This window comes from Frieseomelitta varia, unplaced genomic scaffold (assembly GCF_011392965.1).
Source record: "Frieseomelitta varia isolate USP_RPSP 00005682 unplaced genomic scaffold, Fvar_1.2 scaffold_476, whole genome shotgun sequence".
NCBI lineage: Eukaryota > Metazoa > Arthropoda > Insecta > Hymenoptera > Apidae > Frieseomelitta > Frieseomelitta varia.
In genome coordinates this window covers 220,229-241,704 of record NW_025110230.1, presented here as the reverse complement: position 1 = coordinate 241,704, position 21,476 = coordinate 220,229, and the positions used below count along the sequence as shown (strand labels likewise).

Sequence of the window (21,476 nt, the reverse complement as noted above, 5' to 3'; positions counted from 1 at the left end):
GCCGTACGCGTGACCGCGGCGACGTCTATTTTTGCTCCATTTCATCTTACGCGGGCTGCTTGTCAATTCGATGCGTGTTCAGTGAAATCGATACGTTAAATAGACCTTTTACAAAGTCACTGTACTCCGATCGATCGAGCAATACGAATAAATGGCGGATTTTTAGCGTATGGATTAATTAATCGTTTGCAATTCGCTCGCGAAACGTGAAATGAATAGAAAAGATTTCATTCGTTTACAAGAGATTTTAAACTATAAACCAAATAGATACGAAGAAATAAAATATACTGCTTGGATTTGGTTTCTATTTAATTTCAACTCGTGTTCCGTCAGTCAATCTCATCGACAATCTTTACGAAGAGAGAAAAACAAAATAAAATTAAAACTCTAAAATTAACTAAACAACCTACGATTGATGATACTGATTGCAAATTAAGTTTTGCGCTTATTTGAACATTGTTTTACATATACGTCCACTAAAACAGAGACCTGTCCAAGTTAAAAAAAAAAAATAACAATTCACGATTCAAAAGGATAATAATTTCTCGCAATCCTACGAATATAGAAACGTAGAAGAAGGAAGAAACGAAGAAAATCGATAACTCAAATTCGCGGTTGCCGGTACGTTGGCCCTTTTAATGGGTTAATAACATTGATAAAGTCCCAGAGACTTTGAAAGGACCCATACAAAACTCATTGTTGCCGCGGAGGACAAAAGACTGGGTGAAAAGAACAATCGGAGCAACGTTTGAAACGGGAACGAGAATGGCGAATGGGAATGGCGAAAAAAGAAGCGGCGCACTCGGAAGGGGAAAGAAAAACACGCGGAGGGCGCCACGCAATAAAGGTCGTTGACCTAAAGTGCCACCTGTACGTCCTGAACCAGTTCCCCTTTTCGGCAGCAATGTGGGTCAGCACGCTTCCTCCGCTGAAAAGGGCATGCCTGTATCGGCGAACCACGGACGGTGGATTCGACGCGTGCCCGGATCGAAGAATGGAGACGAAACCATGCTCAACAGCGGCCATTGTGCGTGTGCAATACGCACTGCGGTTGAACGAGGGTGAAAAAAGCATAAACCTGCGCCGAATTAACGACCGGAAACAATAAAGACGCTCCATTCTCTCCGCTAATAATCGCGATAAATCGTTAAAAAAAAAGGGGGGGGGGAAATACGTTTCGTTGTGAATATAGGTCGTTGCGGAGATCTCTTTAACGAGAACATATCGACGAGTTTCGTAGCACAACGTTTGACCGCATTTTTCACGTTTACTCGTTACCAACGGCCCAGATGTTAATTATTCTGCGGAAGAAAAACGAGGTCGCTCGGAAATATCGCCGATCCGACGCAAGAATGCAACGAGACGCGTAAACGATCGTAAATACGTTGTACAAACGTTGCGCGTATACGTGGTTGACGCGAATGGTCAGTTCCCAGGCCACGAAACGCGTATTTACATCGGATACGCATTAGCGCACGTACACGCGAGCCGGTCAGCTGTTCCAACGACGACGTCCAGACGCGAAATCCTCGAGGGCGGCGTGCCGCGTCCTCGAGACGATTCCGTTCCTCGACCTCGTGGAAACGAGGCTAACCGCGCGAGCCGCACGGCTCTGCAGACAAGAAGATGGCGGGGGAGGCGGGGTTGACGGGTAAAACGCGAATTAGGTTAGGTTGCACCGCGCGAGGTATACGCGGACAGAATAACCGACTAATAACCGAAATCGGTGGCAACGGGACAAGCTGAAATTCCAGTTTCCGATCGGTGTTCGTGAAATTGATCGTGCGCAAATGACGGGCAAAGGAAACGCCAGGGTGGAAAAGCGTGGATTCGAAGGGTCAATGAGAATGCTGGCAGGTCGATAGCAATGGCGCCGCGAAGCTACGAAGAAAATCAATCCTGTACGGCACGCGACGTGTTTTGACGTGCCTACTCATTTCGTCGTTCGTCTCTCGAAACGCCACGTCGCAGCGGCGTTTTCGTTCAGGGGATTGGAGTGAATCGTAGGACAGATAAGAATCATCGTAGAGTAGCAGTAGCAACACGATACGGAGAAATACGTACACGAGAGCGGAGAAATACGAGAGTGTACACTGACGTACCGACCGAGGTAGCCGGAAAAGACGAGGCCGCAGGGCCACGCACACGTACATATCAAGTTAAGATCGCGCGTACACTTACACGCATGTACGCAGCCAAGGTGGCATCGTACACTCCACATACAACGATACCACCCATTCACGGATGTCGATTATAAGAAAAATGTTCTTGTCGCTTACTTTTGATCACTCGTTCCGTCGTGGAGAGCTTCTGCGAGTTGTTCGAGGTCATGCTGTACGAGGATGGTTGTCGGGTGGGCGCCGGCCTCTCGCTCTCTTTCTCTCCTCTCGGCTCTCTTCTCTATTTCACTCTTCCTCTTCCTCGGTCACACAGGATCGTCTCTTTCTCCCACTTTCTCTCTCTCTCTCTCTCTCTCTCTCTCTCTCCCTCTCTTCCTCACTCTCTCTCTCTCCCTCTCTCGCTCTCACCGTGTCACTCTGTCACTCTATTTTTTTTCTTCTTTCTCTAGCCGTAGTTACTCGCGCGAGGTAGCACCTTCCTCTCACGAACGGGGGGTTGGGTGGAAGGAGAGGGCGGTATTTTCACCTCGAGAGCCCGGCGCGGCACACACACATATACACGTACGGAGCAGGGGAGGGAGGAGCCGGGGGGACCGGAGAGGTGACGGAAGTTATCGCACGGTGCGGCACATCGGTGGCTCCGGAGCGTTGTTCATTGGGCGTTTGCACACTGAGAAATTATTCTCCCAGGCGTGTGTGTATGTTTCCTCTCGCTCCCCGTCTATTTACTACACCGCGACCGATCAGCAGCTATGATTCTACTCCTCTCTTTCTCTCGCTCCCTCTTCACCACTCTCCTTCTCTTCCTCTTTCTCTAGCTATATCTATCTTTCTCCTCTTCCCGACGATCTTGCTCTATCGCTCTCTCCCTCTGTCCGACAAAAGGTACACCACCAACGCCTTTTGCGGGGCGAGTAACTGGATCGCTGGACCACGCGAGCTGCACGGCCCGCACCGACGGGGTCTCGCAACCGCGGTACCACCACACGAGCAGCACGGCAGAACCTCCTCCGGGTGAACGACAGCCGTGAGAGACACGACGACTATTAACGACTGCGGCGGCGGCGGCGGCGACCACGACGACGAGGCGGAGAACAACGACAACGATCGGCGGCGTGAACACAGGGAGAACGAGCACGACAAAAAAGACAACGGCGACGACCACGGAGGAGACGACGATGATGATGACGAGGACGACGACAACGACAACAACGGCGACGGCGACGACACCGTAATGACGAGCACCGCGACACGAAACCGTGACACCGACACCCACGGTCGAAAACACCACGCCGCTAAATTCTACTACAAGATGTCTGTCTGTCTGGCTCTCCGCGGCGCGCACACTGACGGCTCCGCGGTTAAGAGACGGACGCGCAGCCGTCCGGGCGCAGCGATCATTCGAGAGCGCTGATTGGCCGCGCGGCCACTAGCTGCCGCCACCCGTTCGCCGGATGGAGGCGCCACTGACCGCCCTGGTCAATCGACGATCTTCCACATAAATCAATCAAAATTTCACCTTTTTTCGATGTTATCGGGCCGACCAGCCCGATTTTATTCCCCGGGAAACACGTTCGAAACAGCGGGGATCAATCGAAAACGGTCATATCGATCGTTTCGCCGAACTGGGTTACTAGGCCACTTGTTAGTTTTCCGTGACGATGACTTTGAACGTTCCCAAATTTGGAAGCGGTTGTTAGTTTCGATACACGTTCCATTTGCATTTCAAACGCAGTTTTAATTAATCGCGTTGGTTTATTTCCTCGAAGGAGTTGTGTTTAATTAGCTGCAGCCTGATGTAAACAACAGCTGGTAAGCTAGCTGTTCATATGCAGTACCGCCAGATTCAAACTACGTGTTATGCGACAAATGTACAGTGCAACTCTAACGTTCGAATTTTCATGTCATTGTATTTGTAAGATACACATGCACATTTTCAAGACGTTCGTCGTGCGAGATTTATCTACGCGTGTTTAGAACTCCAACTTTGGTCTTTTTTCTATCCAGCTCTTTATATTTTCATGTGCCAAAACCTTCTCCTTGAGAGACTTCAAATGCGGTTTGTCTTCCGTTATGTCAGATTCGTAAGCCGTGTTTAAGGAATCCGATATAGCAACGAAGAATAGATCAGCGTAACTCAACTGAAAAATTCGAAAAATATAAATTATTTAATTTTTTATCTTCTTAAAGCTTCAGACAAATGTATGGTTACCTGGTTGCCATGCAAATAACCACCATTGTTTTTCGCCAGATCCTCCAGCTTGCTCAAGTAAAACGGATACACTCTCGTCATTACGTCGATTTTCTTCTTGGCTTTCAAAGCCGGATCAGTCTCCCTGTAATAAGATGATATCGCCACTGGAAAGAAGAAAGGAAAACTTATGTCGATCATGTAGCGAGATTGAACGTTATTCCCGAGAGCATATCATTCGGGAAGGGATCAATTTGCATAGTTACGAAATCAATATTTACGCCGTCTGAAATCGTAAAGTGCGCTCGCAATCGCGTCGATCTGCAGCGTATCTAAATCGGTTTTGCCAAGCAGATTAAACTGTTTGGCCAGGTAACGACAAATAGATAATGTTTGCGAGTAAACTTTGCCGTTGATTTCCAACGTGGGTAACTGGCCGAACGGGGTCACTGCAAAAACATTGAGATACAGCGAGATTTCCATAGAAGTAAAGCCAAAAAGGGAAATACGAGGTACTTGGTTTCATGTTGGCCCATTCTTCCGACGAATGGTTTACACGAATATCCTCAAATTCGACGCCCCCGTAGCTGAGAAGGAATCTAATGGGTTCTCCAAGTCCCATTACGTTGAAATACACCAACTTGTAACTAGCCATTGTCGTGAATCTACGGAATATAATTTTGAGTCAATGGAATGTCGTTTTAACGAATCACACAATTTAGAGGTATTACTTTAATTTAAATTGATTCAAGGAACACATTGAGTTTAATCCAACCGAGTTTGTTTGATTTAAAAATTTTATAATTGTTCAATTATTTACGATTTACTGATTTAAATTGAAAAGTTTTATACAATGCAATTTCACAGAATTTAACGATAACGATATTTTTACTAACAATGTTATTTCTAGTATGAATGGAGCAGAGACTCACAGACAGTGGAGTGCAACGCACGGTAATTCACTGTAGAATAACTGGTTTCCAAGCTTATGTAAGAATTATATATTTCCCTCTCCACAGTCTGGGATTCTTTTTGTCCTTCTCTTATCTGGTATGCTCTCACTGTCTATAAAATACGTTGACTGCTCTCATTGGCCTACTATTTCGAAGTCAACCCATGCTCGCACTCTTCCGATTACTTTCACTTTAGCATAGTGTAGTGAGCAGGATTCCGATTGTTGGATTACGAAATCTTTTTTTTACACATTTTATTTTTCTTCGCTTATTTTACGTTATCAAGTATTTTTTTTAATATCATAGCCATGAAAGTGAATAAATTCGCTTGAAACTTTACTTTTAGATCGAAGTCTTTATAAATCACTGTTGATTCTCAATGGTTTAATTTGAAAAATGCTTCCCCGTCTATCAGATTCTACCTAAACTAAATTTTAGCACTTTGATATAACTTTGATAACTTAGATATTTAAAGCAGCAATTGAAATTTAATTCACAATCTAATACAAACTTATGAGATTTCTATAACAATGTTACATTACGTACTTTTTAAAATTAATTGAAATTCATCAACATTTTCGAAAATTAATTCTTAATCGTTATGTATGATTTTCTTGCACAAACTGAAGTGAGCGAAGTTTCCTTCTTAGCAGAAAGAAGCCTAACCAATCTTTTAAATCATCCAGTTCGGTAAATACTCGACGCAACATTTTTTAAGTTATAATCTCTTTTTATAGAAAGCAAATTAAGATATTTGCATTTAGTTGAGACTTTGATAAACAGAACGAAGTCGTTTTTCAACTTAAGCTCTGTGGCCTGACAAGATAAGGAAGCCAGTGTCTGGAACAAGAAATCCTTGTTCTGGAAACAAAATGACCGGCTGGCGATTTATCTTAATTACAATAGTCTTAATGAAGACGAAAGATTCTCGTGTGATCAACGGGCAGGTTTCCCCAGATAATTTAAATCCATATTACAATGAATCTATGGAGATCGAGAAACGCCTCCCGGAGCATGTACTTCCCAGGAAATACGTAATTGCGATCTCGCCTGACTTTCAAAAGGACAAATTTCACGGTAGCATTCGTATCGATCTCGAATTATTAAAAGTTAGTTTCTATTATTCAAATGTAACAGTTAATGTAATGTAAAAAGTATTTAAAAAAATGTTGTGTCGTTAACGTTTTCCAAAGGACCAAAGTTATATTACTTTACATTCGAAGGATCTGACCATATCATCAACCAAATTGTACACAAAGAAATCTCAAACTGAAATTCAAATACAGTCGGTCTTTCCTGTAAGAAAACGTGAGATGTTGGTTATCAAACCTTATAGAAATATCTCTTTAGGAGAGTATTATTTGAAAATGAATTTCAGTGGTAGATTAAAAGGAAAAATAAGTGGATTCTATTTAAGTACCTATGTTGATGAAAATAAATCCATTAGGTGAATATTATTAATGTGTAAACTCTATGGGTGTTTATACATTTATCAGAAACAGAAAAATTTAAAATATAGTATATAATGTATTGACATATTTTTTTACATATTGTCATTATATATTAATATATATGTATTAATAAAATATGTTTTATAATATTTAATAGCCGAATATTAGTGTTTAATTCAGTTTCTATTTAGGCTCGAGTTCTTCAGTTATGTTCACAAAGATATAGAATTGCACAAAATTAGCATAAAATTCGACATATTGATAAATTTTATGACAATGATATCCCTGCATTATTTATTATTATGCAGAAAGTTAGCAGTGTCCCAATTCGAGCCATTCTACGCTAGAACAGCGTTTCCTTGCTTCGATGAGCCAAGCTTCAAATCCATTTTTCTTATTCGTCTCGTTTATTCCAAGAAGCTTTTTTATCACGCTCAATCAAACATGCCAATTGTAGTAAGTTAATACACGAATTGCAAATCATTAAATACATATACAATGATGTCATTTCCTCCAGGAAATGGAGACGATGGGAGACGACAATGATAAAACGATCGCATACTTTGAACCTACGCCACCGATGTCCACTTATCTTGTTGCCTTTTTGGTCAGTGACTTTGAGTGTTTAGGGACTCACATGAACCTTCTGAACGAAAGTAAAATACCAGTTGCTGTATGTGTGAGGCCTATGTTCAAACAAAAGGCAGCATTCGCCTTAAACATCACGATTAAAGCGATGAAGTTTTATCTGGAGACTTTTCAGATTGATTATCCACTGCCAAAATTGGGTAATTCATGTCAGAACAAATTTTACAATACTTTTCCATTTCTTTCGTCGTGTTCTACAAAATTCAGGAATTGTCTTGATGCAGCATATACTTATAGAATATGAGTTAGAAAAAAATACTAAGAATAAAAATTAACAAAATGCAAGAAAATGGTGTTTAAAAAGATATGTTTTACGAATCAGATCTGATCGGTGTGCCCGATTTCACGACAGGCGCCATGGAAAACTGGGGTCTCATCACATTCCGTGAAACGCAGCTGCTTCACAGCGAAAACGATAGTTCTTGCACCAATATGAGAAGAGTCAGCTTGACTGTGGCCCATGAATTGGCACACATGTGGTTTGGCAATCTGGTTACCATGAAATGGTGGGACGATCTTTGGTTGAACGAAGGATTCGCCACATACATGGAACACATAGCAGTTGACTTCTTGTTCCCAGAATGGAAACTAGTTATTTACTTTTAAATCCACCATCAGTACGTCTATTTCTAGTTCTAACTCTCCCTATTCCTCACGTTAGATGGATTCATTCCCATTATACACTAAATACATCTCTATGAGACACGACGTTAAATTACGCACCCGCTCAGTTGTAAAACGGATCGAAGATTTGAACGAAATAGAAGAAATGTTCGATCGGATTTCCTATCAGAAAGTATGTTAAACCCTGAAATACTTGAAAGATCAATAAGTCAGATATTTAAATAATTCAGTAATGCTCGATACCAGATACAAAGTAAAAGTATCTTTTATTCTCAATAGCTGAAAACAAAATTTTTACAATATCTCACAAGAACGGACCAATAAAATTTTACGAGAAAGTGTTGAACAAAGTGTAATATATTTAATGCAAAAGTTTGAAATGTAATATATATAGTATTTTCTTAGAAAATTAACTTTTACACTTTCGAGAGTTCGTTAAAGAATGACCCGGAGGGAAGACAAAGAGAAGTTACAGCAATTGGTTGATTGAATGCTAGGCGGCGTCGGTGATTAGGATGCTCGAGGACACCGTTGGCAATTCTAAGTTGATTTCTGCTGTCAGGAAGTATCTGAGAAGATACCAGTTTCGTAACGCGGAGTCTCGCGAGCTGTTCGATATCCTGGGGAACACCACGCAAGCCACCATTGACATCGTCGATTTCGTCCGCCGATGGATGAGATTCCCTGGATTTCCGGTGATCAATGTCCGCCGAGACAAAGCAGGCTTTCAACTATTACAGCGGCGCTTCGCCACGAGTAGACGATTTAGTGAAACGATCGAGTACGTATAGCGGATAAAAACGGATGTTGACGAGAGAAAGAGAAAGGAAAAGGATACAAATATACATATTAAAAATAATATAAAATAACAGGGATGAAGTAGAAAACGAAATAGAAGGGTGAATAGAAGTTGTGAATACAAAATGTTGTCATTTCTCTGTGTGATTCTTAGGAGTTTTGACAAAATTATGGTTATAGTAAACATTTTTAATATAAACATGGTATTGCTTTTTATTAATAAAATTCAGTTGAACGCTGCGGTTTTTTGACGAAATTTAAAAAGAAAATACGTAACGATGAATGTATCGAACTACTTAAATTAAGAGTTTTGATTTCAGTCACGATGAATTCTCGTTTATAGCGACGGGAGTTGGACAATTCCAATAAGATACGTAACAAGCAGGAAGGATGGCGTCAAGCTGGATTGGTTCCTCGCAAACTACTCCTGCGGTAATAACAACGTACGTAACAAATTTTCACTGCCAATTTTTTAACACGCACTGCGAATTGCAGTGGAATTGTCACTGGAGAAGTCAGTGGATTGGATCAAATTGAATCATGATTCGATCGGCTATTACATCGTGAACTACACGGAAGATGCCTGGAACGTTTTCGGCAATTTATTATTCTACAATCCTTCAGTACGCGCCACTCAAATGTGCTTTATATCATCTTCTAAGCTTTTTGGTTGATAGTTGATTTTCACGTTGGTTGTTAGCCTAATCATCTTCACGTTGAAACTGTCGCAGGCGTTAAGTGCTATGAACAGAGCGGACTTGTTGCACGACGCTTTTCTTCTAGCAGGAGCTGGCTTAAATTATTCTACAGCTATGAATTTAACTTTTTACCTGATGAACGAACATGCTTATCAATCATGGGCTGTGGCTATGGAATGGTTCGGACAAATGAACAGACTTCTTCATAAAACCCACGTACTTCGACGTTTTCGAGTATTATAAGCTTAAGAATATTCTAATTACAATAGATTGCAGATTCTTATGCATCCTAGAGATATAGGACCTAGATAAAAATTTGTTTCATTTTCATTTTCATTTATGTCATATTATCCATAGTCTGTAAATTTTTGCATCCTTAAATTTTTCCAAAATTTGCATAAACATTTGCGGTCTAATAATCACCGTATATATATATATATATTTTTTTTTCTTTTTTGTTGTGAATTTTTAGTCATACGCGAGAAGTCTGGTAGACAAAATTTATCATCAAGTGGGATGGCATAATTATGAAAAAGATTCGTTCAAAGACAGGTTAGTTTAAACTTATGTGATGGAAGAGATTTTTCTTTATTTCGTAAACATTCACTTTTGCTTCAGTTAGTTTCAAGAATCGGCAACTTCGTATAAAAACATTTAGCGAACCTAGGTCCTCCTACGCAAGAATTTTCTGACTAATAACATTCGGCATCATTGATAAGTGACAAAGTTTTTAAAAAATCTTGAGTTAGAACTTCTAAATTCTAAAATTACCAAATTAAATTCTAGTAATTACTTCTAACCGAATAAACAACGCACAATGGCCCAAAAAGTACAAAAATCCAAGAAAATATTCTTCTGTTACATTCTCCTCTTCTTTCCCACCAAACTTCCTCTACCTTCGAGCGCAACATCCATTAAGAAAAGTCTCGTTTCCGTTCGTTTCAAGAGAGTTCCGTGTCTTGATATTGAACGCAGCTTGCAGCGTAGGCCACGACCACTGCCTGAAGACAACCGGAAGGAGGCTGCGAAAGTTCCTATTGGAGAACACTGATGGTACCCGGCAAATGCTGCCAGATATTCGCTCTATCGTCTACTCGTACGGTAAGGATGAAATTTGAGAAATATTTTAGTCCCAATGCTCTGCGCGTGTATCCATAATAACGGTAAGTAACGATAGGTCTCGTTAAGATGTCGGACGACGTTGGATCGATGTTCGAGAAAATGTCGCGGCTGCTCGAGACGGTGAACGACGCGCAGGAAAAGGAACGTTTGATGATCGGGATGACCGGAGTTCCGGACAAAGATATTCTTCATCGGTTCGTCAGAACGCGATTCATTCCCCAAGCTAATTGCTAGCAAACGTGCGCTCCTTCGACGCGCTCTCGCCAGCTCTCTGTTATCTTCTCGCGTGTCGCTGTCCAATTTGTCGAAGTCGCGTTGGATTTATGGCGATCCACTAAGCGGGAATATAAATTTATAGGTGAACGTAAAATGGAGACAGCGAAAAGAGGGATAGTATCGAGCTCGCGTGGCTCGAAATACAACATTCGTGAACTGTGCGAATTTTAAAAGTTGTTGAGTTTCAAAACCTCGTAATATCGAGTTTTGGAATTTGTAGGGTTCGCACTTTAGTTACTTGAATATTTGGAATTTTAAAATTTTAGATGCTTTAAATTTTTAAGCTTAGAACTCTTGGAGTTGGAAACGTTAATTTTCACAGTGCTTAAATTGGAAGACTTTCAGTATTCAAGTCGTCCATTTTTAAGTTTTCCTAGATTGCCGAATTCCTAAATTCCGGGGATCTTTTTTAAAAAAAATTTCAAATTTTAAAACGCTTCGAAAGCAAAATATTGATTTTTAGAATCCTCAGATTCAGAATTTAATTCTTTTTCAAATTATAGAATTTTAAAATTCCAAAATTATTAAATTTTCGTCCTCTTAACACTCCGAAGCTACTCTCAACTATAAACTCAAAATTACAGAATTCTCACTTTAAAATATTCTAAATTTTCTCAAACTGAGAATGATTTACGTCTTTCTGAGCGGTTTTTTTCGACGTTCGTTCGATTTTAGATATCTAGAACGAGCAACAGACGAGACGTTCATTCGTGGACAAGACTTTGCAACGCTGTTGATCAAGATCGCCATGAATCCCGTGGGATTGGACGTCGCTTGGAATTTCGTGCGGTACTGACATTCTTTCTGATAGCCAGACAACTTTCGTACAATTTTCACGGTATACGCTATCGCAACACAATGCTAATCCTTCTTCAGATCTCGATGGGAAACACTACTTGTAAAATACGAAAGAAACGAGTACACTTTAGGAAATATCGTCTGCACAGTTGTATCCTTGTTTAAAGATCGTGAGAAATTACGAGAGGTAATTGTCTTCTTACTCTAACAAACGTATTAACATTAAAATCCTGATACTTTTTATATGGCGTAACTTAAAAAAAACACTATTACAATTATATTATATAATATTAATTTCTACAATTTAATAATTTTCAACAAGCAGCGACAGCTTTTTTCAACAAACGATTTAAATTTCTGTTAACTTTCTCCAGAAAATGGTAACTTTTCCAGCAATTAATTTTACCATTTATTCCTTAGAAGATGATGAAGCTATAAAATTTGCAGCAATTTGAAAAGAATTAGATATTTTTAAGGAGAAAGAAAACGTAAATTCATTTTCGCAGGCGACGCAATTCTTTCGAGAAAAGGCCGACTTGAAAGTGACTGAGAACGCAAAGAGAAACGCAATCGAGGAGATCGAAAACAACATCGATTGGTTGGATGCAAACTCTCGAAGCATCGAGCAATGGCTGTCGTCTAATGGCTTCGATTGATAGCCGCTCTTTTAATACGAGACGAGATGTACGATTCAACTGGAACGCCGTATCTATGTCAAATATTTAATTAACGGAAACATTCCGAGTGTATTTTGGAATCCATTATCGGCCACGATTAACGCGATCAGATTAATGTTCCCCGATTTGTCTAGAAATACCCGATCGATATCTCCTCTGTAGTAACCTACGTCCAATTTTCAATAAGTCCTAGTAAACCGCTATTCGCGAACAAACTAAATAATGTCTGCCACTATCGATTACCCAAATATTTTAATTAGACTGTTGAGAAATACGAAGAACGTATACATAATATACAAAAATATATATAATATTGAAAATATTACATTGTTCGTTGTGATACAAACATATCGTTAGTGATCAAAGTAACATGAATTTGCATAAGTATTCGCTATATATAGGTATAATATTAATTATAATATACGAAGCACATAGAAACGATGTACTCATTCGCAATTTGCTAATAATCTCATTTATAATCGTTCGACCGTTTCGTTCTCATAACTTCTTCACACATCCTTCTTATTTAGAAAAATTTTATTCCTGAGTATTATTATTTCTATCTGTCGAATACGCGGAAAATAATTTTATAAATAATTGATAATGAATACAAAGGGTTACACAGTACGAATGAATGCATCTACTTGTTTAAGAATCCTTTTTCTTTCTTAATAAGTGATAAATTGTTTATCTACATATTAATAATATTGATTGAAATATAACTTCCATTTCACGCGAGATCCAAGAAAAAGAGCAAGTCCAACTTACATTTATAATTATTAGTGGCACGATTCTGTCACAGAATTTTATCACACGCTTTAAACTATTCTTCACATATCGAATTACGAAAAAAAAACTATTAAAAAAAAGCAACTTCAAATATCTCCATTGCGCTCCATTTTTCAACTCACACCGATCTAAGCAGCACAAATGCACGCGTTATCAAGTTCAGTCAAGTAGATCCAACAAATCATTCCATGAAAATTCTTCAACAAATCTCCATCATCTCCATCTGAACTGCATATATACTGACAGCACGATAAATTCAAGAAAATTTCTCTGTAAATTAAAATTTTACCACATCTACTTGACTCGAAGCGATCACTGATCTTTCCTGACGCTTGAAGATAAAAATACTAAACAGCGACAATGGATCCTCCTCGGCTAAACCGTAAACGTGCAAACAGCAGAGCCATCGCCTCGGTATCTAATCGCAAAAAAAAGACGGCTGTTACGGCAAGCTCGGCGGTGAACGTTGGTTGCTGCCCGCTTCGCTAGTCGCTCTCTCGTCGTGCCTTTTACGTGCCTCCGGAGAGATGTTTTAATGAATGAAGACGTGATGTAGAATAAATACTTTTATTCTCAACTAATACAATGACTGAATTGAGTGAGTGAATGAGTGGCCGACGCGGAATCACTCTGACTGATTTAGTGTAAATGAAAGTGAATGTGTAACTGACGCGGAGTCAGTCCTCGGACGGACTGCGTGTGTCTCGTCAAGAGGTCCACGTGTGTCTCCTCGAATGGTCTATTGGTGACTCCTCTGAATCATCTTTTCGCTATGTCTACGTCGCCCTTTTAATTGGTAGGCGACTTTCTGGAGCCGGCCAAGGCGCCTTGTTTCCTAGACAAGGCTTTGTTTATGCCCTACCGAGCCTTTCCACATACTGTCTCACTGTCTCCAAGGCTAGAGAAAGTGTCCTTGGATGAGAGGTATGTTTGCACATCTGGCAATTCTCGGCAGGGCCGAGGCTTTGTAGGAGTTGACCTGACAAGACGCCTCGGAGGGTTCTGTTCTGCGCCAACGGCCAACGAGGGAATATCGAGTGGTCACGACAGAGAATCCGTACGTGTCGCGAGGTATACGTTGCTCACGAGAAGAAGGCAGCGCCTCTGCTCGAGGCAACGCACGACGATCGACGACGTCGCTCAACCCGTTATCGTCCATTATCGAAATACTTTTTCATTACTTATTTGTGATACACAGTTCGGACCTGGTAAACAGCCAACGAAGACCTGACAACGTGTTTGCCTGTTCGCCGCCTTTGAAACTGACACACACACACGTCCAACTGATCGGTTCGCGAATGATCGTCCGTTTTCCACCACCTAAGTGCACCGCCAAAGTCGACGAGCGCCAATTTTTGGGAGCATCCACGGCAGCAGGGACCCGTCACGAACACGCGGCAGTTGAGTGGTCTTCAACTGGGCTGGAAAAAAAGGTAGGTCGATGTATCATCTTGCTATTTCACTGCCATTGCATGTTTTAGATCATATATGTTTTCTATATTTTTGCCCGTATCTTCTTTAAACTCTCGCTCTGCTTTAAACCTCCAAAGAGACCTGATTGTCACTGTGTATATAATCTATCATTGTCACTGAAAGAAGTTTTATTTCCATTCAGTATAAATTACAACGATAGATTGTTACTCAACGTTTTCTTAGACTATACCTAATGACAATGTCACTTACACTTGTTTATGCCAGATAACGCAGAACTGTCGTTCGTTTTCTCCAAAAATATCAATTTTATTTTTGTAACAAAGATTATTGAGAATTGTTCTCAGTTGTTCGTCCCTATCTGAGACAGGCATCGATGGCATGAAACTCTTTTAAAATTTCAATTATTATAATTCGATTCTTGTTACGTTTCTCGGTGGGAAGGTTCAGCGGATGTATTTTATGTTGATTAGTGTCCAGTGAGGAAGATGAACAAAACGGTGTACTACGCGTTGGTGGCATTGTGGGAGAAATCCGGGTGCAAAATCGTGGCGGATTACCCGGCGAAACAGGATCCAGCGTACAGAGCGATCGCGCTCAGCACGGTTGACGGCCTCAAATCGCTGGAGAACGATAAGATCAGCTTCGATCGGGGCAAGTAAGCGCGCTAATTTGTATCGTGACACTCGGTTCCCTACCTTTCTCTCAACATTTCGCATATATCGTTCGCATCCAGCTAAATTGAGAACAATTTCTTTGAATTTCGAACTCTGGATGGCGCTTAAGCACGAGCATTTGCCTTTCTGTAATCTCGTTTATTTATTACTTTCCAATTTAATTTGCACAAAAATTCATCAATGTTAAAAATATACAATTTCGAAAGTGACTCTTGCGAAACTCTCAAATTCACAAATTCGATAGAAATAAATGAATGTAAGATAAGAGAAAGAAGGTTCGGTTTTTGAAAGACTATTTCTTGGAGGTATCATTCATCCGCAGGTACACGGTTCACGTGCTCATCGGTGAACTACATTACGTTTGCCTCACGTTGAAAGCGGACTGTTCTTCGTCAGCAGCCAAGCTGGAATCCTGTTCGCAGATGTTTCTCGAGAAGATGCGAAACATTTACAGAGAAGTGCCGATTTTGGCTGATCTCAGCAGAGATCTGACCGATCTGGCGGTCATTGATCTCTCGAAACCTCTAAAGAAGATAGTCGTACGTAACTTGAACCTAACTTAAACACCTCCCTCGAGTTTAAACACCGATCATTTTCTTCCTTTCTTTCTTCCTTTCTTTCTTTATTTATTTATTTTTTCCTTCACCGGGAATTCATCAGTTTATGGTTATTTCAGGACGAGTACAATCAACGAAACGAAATAATACCGAGGCTAGAGGAGGAGCTGACGGAAATCCGAAAAACATTGATGGACGGCGTGCAAAAGTTGATTGACAGGGGCCAGAGGCTCGACGAACTCGTACGAAAGACTCAGACTTTGCAAATTATGGTAAATCGCTTGATTTATTCGACGCGTTGAATATTTAGTAACCATGAAACAAACTCTCCAAACAAGCGTCAATTTTAAATTCCCCGATAAACGAAAGGGTACAGATCAAGTTTCGATTAAACGACACACGTTATCACTTTCTTGAAAGTGACGTGTATTTTGAAGTACAATGGGATGAGACGTATCTTATCGATTTTTTCACGAAAAAAATCTAACGTGGATTCTACATTACACTTTAAATTTAAATATTGTAAACAATTTGCTTTCTTGAAAACTAGCAATTCCAACTCATACTCCTCTGCTCGCTTATCGGAGAATTTTCGTTTCTCTTTGTCACTTTGTAACAACGTATACTGTTAAATTTCACGTGGCACATAGGAAATTCGACCGGCAGCGAACGTGTCTGATAAAAGATGCAAGGATTCGCTACGAGCGTGAAGCTCGTAGTTTTGTTTAGCAACCCATATCCCCGCGTAACAAACAGGCACAATTAGATCTGCTGCATGAAAAATATTCATTGGAACAGCGTCGATCAATAGCTGAACGCGTTCGCAGCTTACGACCCCGGCGTATCATTTATTTCCACGAGGGTTGTGCGTGTCGAGATTACGCTTTTATTTATCCGCGTTGAAACGATACCGTTAACTGTTCCGGTATCGAGCGACGATTAACCACGCTCCAACCGTTCAACACGTGTCGTATCGTTTTCAGTTTGTTAATAGTAGCTTATAATTAAAATTCTCTCGTATTTTAAAACGGCGTGCATCAATCACGAAACTGTTCGAATATTCATAGGAACTTTTTACGAATATGTTACGCCTACGAGTGAATATATCTTGACTTTTTTAACAACGCTGCAGTGATATCAGACTGTCATGATTATATTAGTCAGATTTGAAATAAACCTTGAATAAAAATTTTTTTGGGAATTACAAGATATTTAACACAAGTAGCACGCACAGAAACGTAGAAATAATAAAATTGTTTATAGAAGCCACGATATTCAGTGAAACTATTTTTGATACTTACTGAATGCTATTCTTGTCGTCTACTTGTTTAAAAAAGAAAATACTCGCAATAAATATCTTATAATTTCTATACACTTTTACAGATTGGTTCCAAATTTTTCATAATAATCATTTCTCGTTACAGTTTAATTAATTAAAATTCCGAAAGACGCAAGTGTCCGAATACCGATTAAAATTAAATGAACACCATTCACGCGATAGTTTCAAATAACATAAATAATTGGATGATACTGTAGAATGAAAATACGTTCATCTTATTTTTCTTTCCTTTCTACTAATACTTACTGTGTGATCCTATAGTCTCGAAAGGATTTTCACGTGTTAACGAGGACATCCAAGAAGAGGAGGAACGCCACAATGGCGGTGGCAACGACAGTGACGCTGATGTTCCTCTTCACGTCTCTCCTGCTGTTTCTATTATATTTAGGGATTCTCTGATCAATGCTGCTTCTTAAAATATGAAATATACGAACGAATAAATAATTTATTATTTACTTGCCTTTCGACCTTCTTGCTAAATGTGTGTGTGTGTTTTCTCGAATGAGCACTCGCCGTTCAATCGTGTTTCAAACGATAACGCTTAACTTTACAGACGATTTATTACAATTTATGGACGATATCGGTGAATCACTTGATATTGGCACAGACACGTGAACACGAGGAATCTGCACAGTATATACATATAATAGCAATATATACATATGTATAATAAACGAGTGAAATTCTCCAAAAAACAGTTTCGATAGAAATAGAAATAAAAATGGTGCTGTGTTACAGAACGATACATCATGCACAAATGTACACCCTCGCTCAAAAGTTTTGAAACAAATATATTTACTTCTAAATTGGAAAAATTAAATAACACTTTAATAATAAAGAGAATCTGTAAAGCGTTAATATACATTAGCAATTGTATTATAAAATATAGAAATTTTATTGTCCTATGCGCCAATGTTAACTCTCAATTGGTATCGTTACTCAATTTTGGAATTTTTAACTTCGTTTCATCGTCAACCTCTACCACGGTATAAAAGGTATAAAATGCAAAATAAATTGGAATATTACTTTCGTTAAATTATATTTTTATTAAATATAATACCACGGTGTAACATACTGTACTTCAGTAATGTAATATTGTTATAATTAATTGTAATTTATTTTCAATTAATGACAATTAATCATTTATGATTCTCCTACACTACTTCAGGAACAAAAATCAAAAGTGTTCTAAGACTTTTGAGCGTTTTCAGTGTTTCGTTCAACGATCGATAATTCATAGCCACGCATTTATGACAAAATTCAGACAACTCATCCACCAATTACCATTAATAAACATCTACTTACGTATCCAAAGGATCGTGTCAATGGCGTCCGTGGCTGAACTTACGGTGGATCCCATCGAATTCGAGGAGGATGTGAAACGCAGAGACAATCTCGCAGAAGCGACCAGACATTTGTACTTTATCGCTGCACGAAGGATACAGGTTAACGACTCTTGCTCGAAAATGGCCGTAGGAAACGTCAAATCAGGTTTTTTTTCTGCCAGTTCTTTGACAAAGAAACCCTCTGCAACACGCGAGAAGATAACCTCGAGCTCGATAATGGCAGCTTGCGCGCGCGCGAGTTATCGTTCTTATCCAACCTGAACGCGAGCCTCGCTAATAATAAAGTCTCGTGTGTCGTAACTGTGCCCGACACAGGCGAGAGATATCGATTCCTTAAGGTCAAGATCGCGACACATCGATCCGACCAGTCATCGGCGAGCCCCTGTTTCTCGCTTTTCGATCATTGTAATTGCGATGCGCTGGTAACGTGGGGAAATCCTTGAGGAATTTAATCGACATTGTTGGAAAGGTGTTTGAGTTACGAGTTGAAGAACTTGATTCATCGTTTACCAAATTACGTGCAAATTGAGATTATCATCATCATTGAAATTCTCGAATCACTGATTTTTACTTTCATAAATATGAAAAAATGGAATACTCTAGATACGAATTATAATTGTTGAAAATAACTAACCGCCGAAATTAAACTATCGATTTTTCTCATCGAATGCGCATTCTCTATTGTTCGTTCGATGAAAAACTCAATCGGGACGCGATTCTTCTGACGTTACGAACCTTCAATTGGATTTGGCTCGACAGCGTAGGCCTGGATCCGCGGCATTCTCACTCGAAATCATTTCCGGTTGCTGCACGAGAGCGCTGTCATCATCCAACGTCACTGGCGTGGCCATCGTACCAGGATCACGATCGATCGATACCTGGTGCACCGTGTCCATCAAACGTGGCAGGATTATTATGACAAAATGGCCACGAGAATCCAGGCGTCCTGGCGTGGCTATTGGATCAGGAAAACTGTCCTTGACACGAAGAAGATGCAACGATGGTTGAACCGAGTGTACACGAAGAACGAGGAAACCGTGAGGAACATGAAGAAGTTTGTGTCCTTTTGCTTTCGTTCGTTGTTAACACTGGAACTATCAAAGACCAAGGCATAGAATTTTTCATCAGAGATATTAAAGTGTAAAGAAATAGAAACACAATGGAACCCACAAACTTTTATTCGTGTATTTTATTAAAAAAATCATTTAAAACCTGTAAAAATACATTGTTTTGCATTTGTAAAAAATCATTTAAAAACTGTAAAAATACACTGTTTTGCATTTGTAAAAAAATCATTTAAAACCTGTAAAAATACACTGTTTTGCATTTATAAAAAAATCATTTAAAACCTGTAAAAAACACTGTTTAGCATCTGTAATATATGTAAAAAAAATTATGAATCAGTCATTTTGACCACGTTGGTAGTTCTAGCGTTAATATCGATCAACAACATCGTTGTTAAATAATTTATACGTGTTTAATACAAAAGTGACAAACTTGTTGTATTATAAAATTATTACTTATTAGAAATAATTGAATGAACGGCAGTTTATATTTCATACGAAAAGTCCCATGTTAATCTATATCAGAGTAATATATTTTGTAAATGATTAATCATTTTGCATTTCCAACTTGTTGGCTCGTGAGCCAAAGTGAAAAATTAAAGATGTGACAAGAACGTCGAATGTTATATTTAGAAAAAATCATACAATATACATATAATGTTCTTCCAAATGTTTAACTGTTTAGATTCAAACAGAAGGAGATGAAATTTGTGGAGACCAAAATCGAACGTGAGTCCATGCACTGGACGCTGTTTATTCTCTTCAAGGTAAATTGACGGCGAAACGATCTGTTTTCTGTCGAAATTACGTAGTTCTTCTCTTCTGCAGTTGCATCATTTGTTAAGAACGAAGCAACAACCAGGTGTGATCACCAGAATCGACGATACTCAGTTCACACTGATCGAAGAGATGTTGAAATGCTTGGAATACAAACGCTACGTGTCTAATAAAAGGTCCAAGTTGAAGAGCAAACGTCGAGATTGTCAAATCGACGAAACACCAACGTCGATTCTGCGCGGAACATATTATGAACGATGTGGAAAAGAGATTCAAGAAACACAGAAGAAACTGGAAGCGGGAACCGTGCCAGTATACAGAAGTGAGGATTTGAATAATTTATATTGTTAAATTTGTTTCAAACTTGACCGATATAATTACTTTCAATTATTTTATAAACGTGCACAGGAAATGCATAAATAATTGCTAAAAATCTTAAAAAATCGAGTATTTTTTTACTAATATCACCGAAATTTAGGTGAACCGTACGAAGAACACGAGAAGAACATTCGCAAGTTGAACCAAATGTACTTGGCAGCTTTCATTGATGAAGCATACGAAACGAGTTCACGGCGAGAAATCGAGACGAAGAAGGATAAGCGAAGAGAGGCAATGTATTCACTGAGAAAAGAATTCGAAAAGGAAGCTCATTGTACCAAAGAGGTCGACCTGTGTGAAAAGATCAAGAAAATGGATTGTCACTTAAACGAACATCGCTTGAAATGTCCTATTCACGATTCTGTATGCTGCAAATGAAATATGCTTAATTATTTCATACTTCCCAAATTTCCAACAATTTGCGAATGTCTGTGCACTTTTAAAAAACTTAATAATGCTTCTAAAATTAATAATAATAATAAAATAATAATACTTCTAAAATTTTTAAGTCTTAAAATTCTGAAATAGAAAGCAATTTAAAAGGAATACTATATATAAAATATTCAAAAGGGCAAATTTCTTTAATCAGATTACACCGCAAATTCATATATATATATATATATAGCAAAGTCTAGAAAGAGAATTAATAAAAAGCACTATACTTTGGATATTTCGTATACGAATTCTCTCGTATACACGAAAATTTCCAGCTCGTTACGGAGGAGAAGGAAACGAAAGTAACGAAAAACATCGTTCATAATT

General features: G+C 39.2%; 4 protein-coding genes and 2 long non-coding RNA genes across 10 annotated transcripts; 3 read left to right on the top strand and 3 right to left on the bottom strand.

Moving 5' to 3' along the window:
* Window positions 1–4,013: 4,013 nt before the first annotated feature.
* LOC122532827 (glutathione S-transferase-like) lies at window positions 4,014–5,330 on the bottom strand. Of its 3 annotated transcripts, none has more exons than XM_043661938.1 (5): window positions 5,244–5,330; window positions 4,828–4,976; window positions 4,593–4,760; window positions 4,333–4,478; window positions 4,014–4,261 (listed from the first exon to the last, which is right to left on the bottom strand). In XM_043661938.1, exons 2-5 carry the CDS (start codon window positions 4,964–4,966, stop codon window positions 4,094–4,096), a joined length of 621 nt encoding a protein of 206 aa, XP_043517873.1. In that variant the 5' UTR covers window positions 4,967–4,976; window positions 5,244–5,330; the 3' UTR covers window positions 4,014–4,093. The 3 variants fall into 3 exon arrangements, with proteins under 3 accessions (XP_043517873.1, XP_043517872.1, XP_043517871.1); XM_043661937.1 differs by having other exon boundaries at window positions 5,208–5,268; XM_043661936.1 differs by lacking the exon at window positions 5,244–5,330 and adding an exon at window positions 5,043–5,142.
* Window positions 5,331–5,889: 559 nt separating this feature from the next.
* On the top strand, window positions 5,890–12,614 carry LOC122532828 (glutamyl aminopeptidase-like). Its single transcript, XM_043661939.1, has 16 exons — window positions 5,890–6,373; window positions 6,458–6,711; window positions 7,024–7,171; window positions 7,233–7,503; window positions 7,686–7,954; window positions 8,025–8,159; window positions 8,485–8,768; window positions 9,129–9,217; window positions 9,281–9,408; window positions 9,517–9,717; window positions 9,956–10,035; window positions 10,430–10,584; window positions 10,661–10,799; window positions 11,557–11,670; window positions 11,758–11,866; window positions 12,186–12,614. The coding sequence occupies exons 1-16, from the start codon at window positions 6,137–6,139 to the stop codon at window positions 12,333–12,335; spliced, it is 2,763 nt and encodes a 920-aa protein (XP_043517874.1). The 5' UTR covers window positions 5,890–6,136; the 3' UTR covers window positions 12,336–12,614.
* Window positions 10,053–10,209, bottom strand: LOC122532830. The gene is made up of 2 exons (XR_006307576.1): window positions 10,177–10,209; window positions 10,053–10,146 (listed from the first exon to the last, which is right to left on the bottom strand). It is a non-coding gene; the product is annotated as an uncharacterized LOC122532830 (long non-coding RNA).
* A 1,084-nt stretch (window positions 12,615–13,698) lies between the features above and the next one.
* Window positions 13,699–17,506, bottom strand: LOC122532829. Its single transcript, XR_006307575.1, has 2 exons — window positions 17,396–17,506; window positions 13,699–14,566 (listed from the first exon to the last, which is right to left on the bottom strand). It is a non-coding gene; the product is annotated as an uncharacterized LOC122532829 (long non-coding RNA).
* On the top strand, window positions 14,476–17,616 carry LOC122532826 (vesicle-associated membrane protein 724-like). Of its 2 annotated transcripts, none has more exons than XM_043661934.1 (5): window positions 14,476–14,578; window positions 15,021–15,234; window positions 15,576–15,792; window positions 15,930–16,082; window positions 17,411–17,616. In XM_043661934.1, exons 2-5 carry the CDS (start codon window positions 15,065–15,067, stop codon window positions 17,546–17,548), a joined length of 678 nt encoding a protein of 225 aa, XP_043517869.1. In that variant the 5' UTR covers window positions 14,476–14,578; window positions 15,021–15,064; the 3' UTR covers window positions 17,549–17,616. The 2 variants fall into 2 exon arrangements, with proteins under 2 accessions (XP_043517869.1, XP_043517868.1); XM_043661933.1 differs by having other exon boundaries at window positions 15,561–15,792.
* A 1,361-nt stretch (window positions 17,617–18,977) lies between these two features.
* LOC122532834 lies at window positions 18,978–21,140 on the top strand. Of its 2 annotated transcripts, XM_043661946.1 has the most exons (5): window positions 18,978–18,999; window positions 19,255–19,549; window positions 20,245–20,326; window positions 20,388–20,658; window positions 20,815–21,140. In XM_043661946.1, the coding sequence occupies exons 2-5, from the start codon at window positions 19,419–19,421 to the stop codon at window positions 21,090–21,092; spliced, it is 762 nt and encodes a 253-aa protein (XP_043517881.1). In that variant the 5' UTR covers window positions 18,978–18,999; window positions 19,255–19,418; the 3' UTR covers window positions 21,093–21,140. The 2 variants fall into 2 exon arrangements, with proteins under 2 accessions (XP_043517881.1, XP_043517880.1); XM_043661945.1 differs by lacking the exon at window positions 18,978–18,999 and having other exon boundaries at window positions 19,137–19,549.
* Window positions 21,141–21,476: the final 336 nt, after the last annotated feature.